At 44.3% G+C, this 12654-nt stretch overlaps 1 protein-coding gene across 4 annotated transcripts in view; it reads right to left on the bottom strand.

The window, feature by feature from the left end:
• The window catches only part of EGFLAM (EGF like, fibronectin type III and laminin G domains), a 394377-nt gene that overhangs the window by 41400 nt on the left and 340323 nt on the right, over nucleotides 1-12654 (bottom strand). For all 4 annotated transcript variants that reach the window (XM_086361486.1, XM_086361484.1, XM_086361487.1 and 1 more), the window contains one exon: nucleotides 8980-9169. In XM_086361486.1, the coding sequence (XP_086217612.1) occupies nucleotides 8980-9169 (190 nt within the window). The remainder of the gene's footprint in view (nucleotides 1-8979; nucleotides 9170-12654) is intronic.

Genomic DNA, 12654 nt, shown 5'->3' with positions numbered 1-12654 from the left:
TGGCTTAGTTCTCTTTACAAATACACATTGGAGACACCCGTAAAAGGTACTCTTGGCCATTTTCAAGCCTAGTCAGCCCAATGAAATGAAAACAAGCTGACTTTTCCTGGGTTGCTTTACTTCTGCTTCTCTGCTCTTCCTTTTCTCCTTGTGTATAAGAGAGAACTTAGGCAGATGGGTCACAGCCTGGCCCAGAACAACGTAGGTGAGTCCGAAGCACGTTTTCTCAGGATGGAAGAAAACAGGGTGCATCTGTGGTTGAGCCGTGAGCAGCCCAGCTCGGCATCCCACAGTCTCTGATGCGATGGAGCCTGGAGCTCTCCCCCTCCCCCCTCACCCCCTCTCCTAACATTGCCACCCCCAACCCCCACCGACTTCGTGAGATGAAGAGCCCTGATGTCATGATTGTGTCATCTCAGCAGGATGAGTCTCTTATCCTTTTCTCATCAGTCATCTGTGTTGGTTGAACTGATCCCATCTTTTCTTCTCCCAAAGCCTCCTCAGGAGGAGGGGGAAGGGCTTGGCACACTGTGTACCCAGGAGAGGAGACCAACTTCAGGACCTGATAACACAATTTCATTACAGCCCTTCCAGACAGCACGGCTCTCCAGCCAGGTGGGAAGTCCAGCTGGGGGTATGGGGGGGCACTATAAGTTCAGATAGAAGTGATCCCGGGTCTTTTTCTCCAGCCATAGCCCTGAGAACATCACCAGCATCCACAGAGAGGCTGACTTGGCTTTAGGGAGCCAAACTCTCACAGGTCCTCTGGCTCCACCCATCTCCTTGGGCTGGGAGTCTTTCTCAGAGAAGTGCTGGTGCCACAGGAAGAAGTGGGGTCCTTGGTTTATCTTAGATATACACGGGAACAATTATTTTACTCATTTGCTTTGTAACTATTTTTTATGGTGGGAGTTGACAGGGAGGGGGCTCGAAAGCCAGCCAGAGATATTTACTTGATGGAAGTAGTGTTTCAGCAAGACCGTGTTGGCAACGGTATGCATGATGGATTGTGAGGGATGAGGGTGGGGAAGAGGAGAAATGCCCTCAGGGAGGTAAACCACGGCTGGAGAGGCTGATGGCAGAGGAAATGGAGAGAAAGGGAACAATCAAAGAGGCACAGGGCAAGGAGGAGTAGCCAACTCATTCTGGAGGCTGAAGGTGGAAGAAGACTCCAGCATAACCTCAGGGTTTCTAGCTTGGGAGATGGAAAGGAGAGAGGCAAGAGGAAAGAAATAAGGGAGGCTGGGAACAGGACCGGGCTTCCAAGGAGTGGAGGAGAAGCTGTCTTTTGTTCACTTTAAACATAAGGTGATGGTGGAAGTGTCTGCTGCTGGGCACCAGGGCAGATCCGGCACACAGGTGAGGGCTGGTGGGACAGCAGCCACCTGGGGGTGAGCCTGAAACCAAGAGCAGATGGGCTCTTTGACAGAAGACAGGATGGAAGGGCTCCTGGAACTCCCACAGCACCAGGGAAGGGAGAGGAGCCAGCAGAGAAGACAAAGGAAGAACAGAGGACCCAGAGGATCCAGAAGCTCAGGGAGGTATTATAGAAGGTATTTCAAAATCTCACTTATGCTCATCACTCCTTTGAAAGCATGGTAGTTATTGCACCCACCGTTGAAGAATCACGTCTCTAATGCTTTAAAAAGAATCGTATAGGGACTTGCCTGGTGGTTCAGTGGTTAAGAATCCATCCGCCAATCCAGGGTACACGGGTTTGATCCCTGGTCTGGGAATATTCCACGTGCCAGGGAGCAACTAAGTCCATGACCCACAGCTACTGAGCCCGTGCATCCTGGAGCCTATGCTCTACAACAAGAGAAGCCACCGCAACGAGAAGGCCGTGCACGACAGCTAGAGAGTTGCCCCCGTTCCCCGCAACTAGAGAAAGCTCGCGCGTAGCAACCAAGACCCAGCGCAGCCAAAAATAAATAAAATTTAAAAATCTCTTTAAAAGTGCTCATTAAAAAAAGAGACATACAGCACTATACTAATGAAACTTATTATATAGTTTTATTTCAATATAAAATTGTTTCTTATCAGGCATACTATTTTCTGCATTTGAAAACATCCTTCTGAGAAGAGTTCCATGGACTTTACCAGACTGCCAAAGGGGTCATGACACACAAAAGATTAAGAAACCTTGGGTTATTGAGAAGTAACAATCCTGGCAACAAGGTCCCAGGAATATAGGGAAGGATGGGTGCAGAGCGGAGATGAACAGGTTAGTTTTAGAGAGAACTCTCAACTCTGAGAGCATGAGGAAGGAGTTCTCGCAAGACCATGTGTATAGGCACCAACACATACATTAACTGACACCGACACCTACTATTCACCAGCTGTTGTGTGGGTTTATGCAAGATAACGAAGTGAGGGGCAGGAGAGAGATGAGGTCCTCGTGGAGGAAAGAGAGGGCGGAATGCAATACGCTGAGCAGACGCGGACAGTGAGCAGCCTCCCTGCCCCTCATAGACAAGTGATGCGGCTTGTCTATTTCCTCTGCTAAAGACCCGACAAGTCTGCCATTCCTCTCACCCTCGATCAAAACCCGTCATCTCTGATCTGAACTACTGTACAGGCTCCCAGCTGGCCTACATGCACCCCCATTAAGGATGACCCCTTTCAATAAGCTGTCTGTAGTCAGAGGGATCTTTCCAAAACACAAACTAGATCATGAGATCCACACCCCCACAAACACATCCCCACTGGGACAGACCATTTCCTCAGCCTGGAACGCACTTCCCTCTCATCTCTGCTTTCTAACTCCTACTCTTGCTTGAGATATCAACTTCACATTGCTGCTGCTAAGTCGCTTCAGTCGTGTCCGACTCTGTGCGATCCCAACTTCCACAGATGGAAGCCAGCCAGGCTCCCCCGTCCCTGGGATTCTCCAGGCAAGAGTACTGGAGTGGGCTGCCATTTCCTTCTCCAATGCATGAAAGTGAAAAGTGAAAGTAAAGTCGCTCAGCCGTGTCAGACTCTTAAGGACCCCATGGACCGCAGCCTACCAGACTCCTCCGCCCATGGGATTTTCCAGGCAAGAGTACTGGAGTGGGGTGCCATTGCCTTCTCCGCAACTTCACATTACATCCTCAGAAATCCTTTTCTTGACCCCCTACCCCATAAATCCGCCCATAATACATTAGCATTGCACTTTCCCTTTGTAACACTGACTCCAAATTGTAGTTTTACATTTGTCGAGTGATAATTATTTGATTAATTTGGTCCCTCCTCATGGCACATACAGGCTTCCCAGTTGGTGTTAGTGGTAAAAAAAAAAAAAAACCTGCCTGCCAGTGCAGGAGACATAAGAGACACGGGTTTGATCCCTGGGTCGGGACCATCTCCTGGAGGAGGAAATGGCAACTGAGTTGAGTATTCTTGCCTGGAGAATCCTGTGGACAGAGGAGCCTGGCAGGCTACAGTCCATGGGGTTGCAGAGTTGGACACAACTGAAGCAACTTAGCGCGTGTGCGTGCATGCACACACACACACACACACACTCACACACACGCATGGCAAGTACAGGAGGAATGAGCTGGGATCCTATCTTGTTCACTCCTTTATCCTAAGCACCTAGAGCTGTGACCAGCACTAAGCATGAGCTTAAGTATTTATTGAGTGGAAAAAAGAGTCAGAGGGTGATAAACCATAGTGTGACCCACGGCCCCTGCAGACTTCATGAATCTCAAATAATTTGGGGAATTGGCTGCATGACACGGCAGGGTGTGGGGATCCAAGATGGGATTGGAAAAAGTGAGTGGTGGTGGTTTAGGTTGGAGATTTGGGGTGGAAATAATAAAAGAAAACACTGGGCCAAAGTTTGCAAAATTTTGCTGAGATTGCTGACTATTCTAAAATGTGAGTTCAGAGAGAGTCCACTAACTGGAAAAAATTTAATGAAGCGATGAGGTGGGACGGGTTGAGTAATGAAAGGCCCCCTGGAAATGGGTTTAGTGTGTTTGTTGGGGGGTAGAGGTGGGACAGAGAAAACATTGAGGTTGACGACAGCAATGCCAAGTTAGACATCAGAGGGAGGAGCCATGACTTGCAACTGTCCTCACCCTCTTCCGGAAGCCTGCATCTCCACCAGAAACTACCGCTGTTTACAAGAGCCCAGTCTCCACTGTGCTGAGACCACATTAACTTATAGGAACTTGGACTTCAACAGAACACACTCAAAGGGAAGCAAATATGGAGGGTGAGAAAGGATAGCTAGCCCTGTTCTATCACAGAGAAAGAAACTGGGAAGAAATGAAAAAAGGTCATGTGACCAATGCCTGCAATTAAGATTCATAGACTAATAAGCCTATAGCTCTGCCCAGGGAGCCCAGAGCCTGCAAGGTGGACCCTCCTAGCTTATCCACTCAATGGAGAGGCTGGTATTGTAGAATTTAAAACGTTGTCAGGAATTGGCCCTTGCTCAACTTTGTAACTTCTTAACTTCTTGTCAGAGGTTTCTATAGCCCTGGGATTGCCAGACCTGTCCTTCAGGGCTATTTCCCTGATAGTTCAATGAAGAAAGAAGGAACAACTTATACCCTGTGATTATTGTTATTAATAAACTGAAGCCACATTATTATTAATAATATTAACAACAGGAAACATTTACAACATATTTGCTATGTGCAAGGCTTTATTCTAATACTCTATATGCACCAGGACTCATCTAGACAAGATACTCTTATAAGGCAGTTATGTTTATAGATGGGGCAAAAGTATTAGTTGCTCAGTTGGAGAAAGTAACATAGGGAATAAGAAGAAGAGAGTAATCATTTTCTTCCAAGTAAACTCTATTGTTTGTAGTATCAGTGGTATCACCTTTGTGACCCCATGGACTGTAGCCTGCCAGGCTCCTCTGTCCATGGATTCTCCAGGCAAAAATACTGGAGTGGATGGCCATTCCTTTCCTCAGGGTATCTTTTTGACCCAGCAATCAAACCTGGGTCTCCTATATTGCAGGCAGACTCTTTACCATCTGAGCCACCAGGGAATCTGAAAGATGGGGTACTGAGTCCCAAACCAGTTAACTACCTGGATTTGATCTACCAAATCCAAGCAACCTACCTTCAGAGTTCAGACCCTTCTACACCACAGGAGACTTCTGATGGGCCTGCTGGTTCCTACATTACCACAGTGGGTGCCTTTATAATAGTTCTAGTTATTCCTGCTGATTGTTTGCTTGACTAAGTGATCAATTGAGGGGAAAAGTGACATAGGGAATAACAAGAAGGAAGTAATCTTTTCCGTTCAAGTAAACTTGATCGTTTGTAGTTTTAACAATGGTGTCACCTTTAGGAGTGAGAAAAGTAGAAGGAAGCAATTTGAAGCCAGTTCAGGAGGCTTTGATGTGGCAGATGTGGTTAAGAGGGCAGACACTGAGCCAGAACTGCTGAGGTCACCATTCATCAGCTTTACCATCTATGTGACCTTAGGCAAGTTACTTAACTGTTCTGAAGCACCAGCTCTCATCTGTAAACATTAAGGCTAATCATAGCACCTATTGTAGGAAACTTGAGGTTGTTACAGTCGTTCAGTCATGTCCAACTCCTTGTGACGCCATGGACTGCAGCACACCAGGCTTCCCTGTCCTTCACCATCTCCCAGAATTGCTCAAACTCATGTCCATTGAGTCGGTGATGCCATTCAACCATTTCATCCCTTGTCGTCCCTTTTTCCTCCTGCCTTCAGTCTTTCCCAGCATCAGGGTCTCCTCTAATGAGTCAGCTTTTTCCATCAGGTGGCCAAAGTATTGGAGCTTCAGCTCCAGCATCAGTCCTTCCAATGAATATTCAGGACTGATTTCCTTTAGGATTGACTGGTTTGATCTCCTTGCAGTCCAAGGGACTCTCAAGAGTCTTCTTCAACACCACAGTTCCAAAGCATCAATTCTTTGGCACTCAGCCTTCTTTATGGTCCACCTCTCATATCTGTACATGACTACTGGAAAAACCATAGCTTTGATTATACAGACCTTTGTTGGCAAAGTAATGTCTCTCCTTTTTAATATGCTGTCAAGGTTTGTCACAGCTTTTATTTTGAGGAGAATAAAGTTATTCCAAATGGTGGCTATAAGTAGCATGTGCTCAGCTAATCAGCTAAAAAACAAAGAAACAAAATAAACCAACTGTACCTGGAGTTATGAGTACCAAATAGCTCTGATGCAGGAATGGAGAGAGGGTGGAATAGGATCATACATGGAGAAGCGTGTGTGCGTGCGTGCTTAGTGGCTCAGTCGTGTCCAACTCTTTGTGACCCAATGGACTACAGCCTGCCAGGCTCCTCTATCCATGGAATTCTCCAGGCAAGAATACTGGAGTGGGTTGCCATGCCCTCCTCCAGGGGATCTTCCCAACCCAGGGATCGAACCCAGGTCTCCTGCACTGCAGGCAGATTCTTTACCAGCTGAGCTACCAGGGAAGCCCATGTGGTAAAGTAAATGCAGCCAAATGTGACAGTAGAGCCTAGGTTGCAGGAATGTGGCATTCATCATGCATTCTTTCAAAACAACAAGAACAGAGAGACCCAAGAAAAGGACTTGTCATATCTTGCCACTAGAATGTCATATGAGGATGTGATGCTCAGAGCTGTGGCACCATCTTGGGATTATGAGTGAGAAACAAGAGAACCACGGAGACGCCAACCCAGAGATCTGACATTACTGAGTCACTATGAGGGACTGAACCACGTCCTCCCCAAATTCATAGGTTGAAGCCCTAACTCCCAATGGGACTGTATTTGGAGATACCACCTTTTGGAAGGCAATTAAGGTTTAAATGAAGTCATGTGAGTGAGCCCTACTCCAATCTGACTGGTGGGGAGTCAAGCACAGACGGAAGGCCACATGCAGACACCATGAGAAGATGGTCATCAATAAGCCAAGGAGAGAGGCCTCTGGAGAAACCAAACCTGCCAACATATTGATCCTGAATTTCCAGCCTCCAGAACTGTGAGAAAATGAATTTCTGTTGTCTAAATTGCCTAGTCTGCGGTATTTTGTTACGGTGGCCCTAACTGACTAAAACAGTCACTGAACTAACCAACCTTAAAATTATCTATCAGCTGCCTTCAGTTATGGAATAAATGTCCTTATTGCTTTAAAAGCAATCTTAGGTTTTTCAACAAATGGTTCTGGAACAATTGGGCAATCACACACACACACAAATGAATGTAGACACAGACCTTACAAACTTTGCAAAAATTAACTTAAAATGGATCACAGACCTAAAAGTAAACATTAAATTATAAAACTCGTAGAAGATAACATGGGTGAAAACCTAGATGTCCTTGGGTAAGGTGAGGACTTTTTAGATATAACACCAAAGGCAGAATCTGTGAAAGAAATAATTGATAAGATAAACTTCATTAAAATTAAAAACTTCTTCTCTCTGAAAGACAATGTCAAGGGACTGAGAAGACAAACCAGACTGGAAGAAAATATTTGCAAAAACACACCTGATGAAGAACTGTATCCAAAATATATAAAGAACTCTTAAAACTCAGTAATAAGAAAATAAACAACCCAATTAAAAATGGACCAATCATTAAAATGTATACAAATACACTGGAGAGAGTGTGGAGAAAAGGGAACCCTCCTTCACTACTGGTGGGAATGTAAATTGGTGCAGTCACTATGGAAAACAGTATAGAGGTTCTTCAAAAAACTGAAAATAGAGCTAATGTATGACTGAGTAATCCCACTCTTGGGCATATATCTGGACAAAACTATAATCCAGAAAGATACATGCATTCCTCTGTTCATAGCATCATCACTTACAAAAGCTAAGACATAGAAAGAACCCCAAATCTCCAATGGCAGATGAATAGATAAAGAAGATGCAGTATGTACATATACAATGGAATACTACTCAGTCATAAAAAGAGTGAAGTTCGGTCATCTGAAGCAACATGGATGGATCTAGAGATGATCATACTAAGTGAAGTAAGTCAGAGAAAGACAAATACCATATGATACCACTTAGATGTGGATTCTAAGATACAAAACAAGAACTTATCTAGAAAACAGAAGCAGATTCACAGACACAGAGCACAGACTTGTGGTTGCCAAGGAGGAGAGGGATGGATTGGAAGTTGGGATTAACAAATGCAAATTATAGTATATATGTATAATAAAATCATCTTGCTGCATACCAGAAACACTCTGATGGGGGATGTTGATATTGCGGGAAGGGGATATACATGTGTGCGGACAGAGGGCATATAGGAAATCTCTGCACCTTCCTGTCAATTTTGCTGTGAACCTTAAACTACTCAATCAAGTCTTAATTAGAAAAAGAAAATAGAAAAAAATATCCACAAACCTAGTTCTGCCCTATTTTGGGTAAAGTCTTCAACTTTTACAAGCCCCAGTGCCTTCTTGTATAAAATAAACGTAGTAATAATTTCTACTTCCTAGAGTCAGTGTGAGGAGTAAATGCTGCTGCTGAGTCGCTTCAGTCGTGTCTGACTCTGTGCGACCCCATAGACGGCAGCCAATCAGGCTCCTCCATCCCTGGGATTCTCCAGGCAAGAACACTGGAGTGGGCTGCCATTTCCTTCTCCAATGAGGAGTAAATGAGAGGGCTACAATAATGCATTTGGCACAGCAGTCAAAATTAGAATGTGAACACCTCTTTTAGAAGCAGACAGTATACAAAAGATCTTTCCACGTTATTGTGTTGGTTTTTCCACTGGACTGGATGAAGAAGGATAGGAGGACTCAACTGTCGTTGCCTCGTCAGATTGGACCAGACTGCATTTCAGGAAGAAGGCCAAGACAGCAGCAGGAGACAACCGGGGGTCCAGTGCACCCGTGGTCTTATTTACCACGTCCTGGTGTTCAGATTCAAAGTCATCAGGTCTGCAGAGCACCAACCTCACTCGTCAGCTCACCTTCCTCCTGAAGCTTGTATTAACCATCCTTGACCCAAAGCAGAAAAGCGACACACAGGAGCATACCTCCCACTTTCAACCACTTACCCACATCGGCCCCGCTGAGCGCCTTCCCCAGTGGCCAGGGCCTCAGGTCCAATCTCTTCCCGTTAACAGTGAGTGCCTGCACACAGCCTTGAAAGCCTCGGTTTGTCCCTGTTGCTCTCACCAACCAGTAAGCACTGGGAGCGCCACCAAGATAGAGAGGTGTCCGGAAGGTAATTTTACTGTACTGGCCCTTTAAGAAAGATGGAAACCATAACTCACTAAACAAAGTCAAAAGCTAAAACACACCAGATGAGAGACATGATTAAGATGCAATACAGTGCCAGTATGATCTCTAGGTCCATCTGTGTTGCTGCAGATGACAGAACTTCATTCATTTTATGGCTGAGTAGTAGAGAAGGCAATGGCACCCCACTCCAGTGTTCTTGCCTGGAAAATCCCATGGACGGAGAAGCCTGGTGGACTGCCGTCTATGGGGTCCACAACTGAAGCGACTTAGCAGCAGCAGTATTCCATACAACCACATGGACTACACAGTCCATGGAATTCTCCAGGCCAGAATACTACAGGGTAGACGTTCCCTTTTCCAGGGGATCTTCCCAATCCAGGGATCGAGCCCAGGTCTCTGGCACTGCAGGCAGATTCTTTACCAGCAGAACCAATAGGGAAGCTATATATTACCACATCTTCTTTATCCATTCATCATATATATATGGATGTATATGGATATCCATATATCCAATTTATGGATTTTCTTCCACCCATATTTATCTTTAAGTCATTGTCCTACTGGAAAATTAAACCCACAGTTAGCACTGGAAACTCAGACAGCTGTGTTTTGAGAAGGGATGACTTTGGAATGCCTCGAAGGGAAAGGAAGGTCAGTCAAAACCAAGAGCAAGCCAACAGGCAGTGTACCGTGCTGGGCATCCAAAACAAACTTTCTCTTTCCAGTCCTGACACCAATTTACTGTGTATCTTGGATGGGCCATAGGACTATTCTGTGTCTCAAAAGGTGATAATACTAATTTTGTGTATACGTGGGCTAACGTTTATCCTTTTACTATTCCGGTCACCTTTATACTATGTCCTGCAAGAGGCATTTGTGAGAGAGACGGAAATTGCCAAGACTGAGTTGCAAAATATTTTGAAATTTACTCATGGAGGCATTTTTTTAAAGTCTTATTACAGCTAAGTAGGGACATTTCCAATCTTAGACTAAACCACAATTTGGATTGTAGGTTTTGAGGTTATAAAATACAGAGTTGAACATGAAGTGGGACAAAATTAAGGTGCTCTTGGTTATTTGTTTTTTATTGCAGAAATATCTCATTTGTTTGGATTAAAAGGTATAGAGAAGGGCTGGGTAAAGGCATGCTGCCAGTAGTTATAAAATTTGCAGAATGTAAGCCACTGAAATGTAATCTTTACCATTTATACTTTTGTTATCAATAAGTAAAACATCTATTCATTGCTTTATCTTTTCTAATGAATAGATAAGAATCATTTATAAATAGTGTATTAAATGTGAGCTAGGCAGCTTCGAAGTATTTACAGTGGATTTTAAGGGTTAATTACTTACATTTTTTGTTAGGTGAATTGAGTGCCTGGTTGGCTTATTTCATCAAGAGCCTCAGGATTTACTTCTTTTGGATCCCATCCTCATCTCATCCCATCCCTCTGACCCCATTCCCTGATCCAGGACCATAGCAGGAGCCCAACAGCTAAACCCTTTTCTTCTTTTCTGGAGCATTAAGTGCACCATAGGGGAGAATAGCTCCTCTGAGGCTCCCTTCACAACATCCCGGATAACAGTCTTTGAGCCTAGCCTTTATCTTCCTCTAATGAGGGTTACCTTTGGGTCTCTGAAGCCTGTATTGCCTGCCTATGGAAAGAACTGGCGGTACTAGAATTTGCATTCCCTCAGCACAGCTCTTAACAGGTTTTAATGGGTGATTGTGAAAGTCCAACCCCCTTGCTTTCGGTTGCACTACTCCGAGGTACAACTCACACTCCAGAGCTCCCCTGGAGGATCGGGCTAACGCCAGATCCTGGTCAACTTTGCCTGAGATCTCATTCTTGCTGACTTCTGTCCCTCCCTTGTTCATTGTAATCCCTTCTATCGCAGGTTTCCTATGGGATTCCTTTCTTAGTGAATCATTTGCATAGACTCATCAACTCAGGTCTGTTTTGGGGGAACCCTGACTTAAAACAGACCACTATCTCTCAAGACAGTTTCTTAAACACTCTATACTTGCAGTCTGACTTATACAACTTGCTTAGCAAATCCTGGTAGTAGAGAGGCAGATGTTACCCTGAGTATCCACAAAACTATATACCTTTTGTAATTAATTATTATATTCAATAAATCATATACTCTGAAGGCAATTCTATCTGAGGATTAGAATCACTGTTGTGCATGCTCAGTCATGTCTGACTGACTTTGACCCCATGGACTATGGCCCACCAAGCTCCTCTGTCCATGGAACTTTCCAGGTAAGAATCCTGGAGTGGGCTGCCATTTCCTACTCCAGGGGATCTTCCTAACTGTTAGAGCACTGCAAACTGTATGCATAGGCACCAGAATAGAATAGGATCATCACCTCCATTTTTCTAGATGCTATGCCTTTATTAATGTAACGTATAATTTCTTTAGCATGTTATCATATGGCCCTATTTATTTACCTTCATTGAATTTCTTTGTTTTAAACCATATGATACTCATACATGTATTACTTCTGTTACAGCTTCTCCACCTTGTATTTAGGTTAGTATTTTGAACCCAAGTTCAAAGCTTCTTTATTCCTATCAAATTTAATTTTAACCATAGTAGGCCCATTGTTCTGGCATTTATTGAGTCTGCAGTGCATTTATCCTCTTTTCCCTTCCTTAGAAATACATGCATATCTGTATAATGATCTTCTTGGATTCACATTCACTACATTTGTATTCTTGTTCCTTTGGAAACACTGGGATCCAAATGATGAGGTTTATTTTTTCTATTCTTTTTTTTTTAGTAGCAAGTCATGACCCTTTATACAACTTGCCTTGTCAGCAAAGAATATGAAGAGCCTAGGAAGGAGAAAGCTACACACATATACACAAAGGCTTTCTTGCTACTTTTTTCCTCAGAGAATACAAACACCTGCCTGATTATAATTACAGACTTGGTTCCTTGGCAGGTTGCTAATCCAAACTGTTTATTCTAAACACAGTCCTAAAATTGCTCAGAGCATGACAAATATGTGAATACCTAGGTGATTTGCTGAGTAGCCCAACAGTTAAATTGTTTTACCACTTCCTATAATCATGGCCCCAAAAAAGGTGGATGAATAGATTATGCCTGCATATTGAACCAAGTGAACCTTTCAGGATGATTTTCTAAAGTCACAGGGTTACGACACCTCTGTCTTAAAAGTAAGCTTTGTGTCTGGCACTAATAATGGCTTCAATTCTTCCAACAGGAGTCTTCCTCTGCTTTGATGTCCTTGTAGAAAAAGAACATATCCTCAGGTACAAGGCCTCCTGCATGTCCCTGCACCCAGGGCCACGATGTCGGCATATTCAGTCCCCCTCCTCAGTAGGTGTGGGATGGACATGAGCCCTGAAAGCCCACCTTCAATGGAAAAGCTGGCAGAGCTGGGTTGCCTGAGTATACCATGTAAAACAGTCCATCTGCCAGCTCTCTACAGCGGGACCCTCCCAGAGTGCTGGGCG

Source organism: Bos grunniens, chromosome 20 (genome assembly GCF_055505025.1).
Source record: "Bos grunniens cultivar Pamir isolate PY7600 chromosome 20, Bosgru_T2T1.0, whole genome shotgun sequence".
Lineage (NCBI taxonomy): Eukaryota > Metazoa > Chordata > Mammalia > Artiodactyla > Bovidae > Bos > Bos grunniens.
The sequence above is the reverse complement of the archived record's forward strand: the minus strand, read 5'-3'. Positions and strand labels throughout refer to the sequence as shown.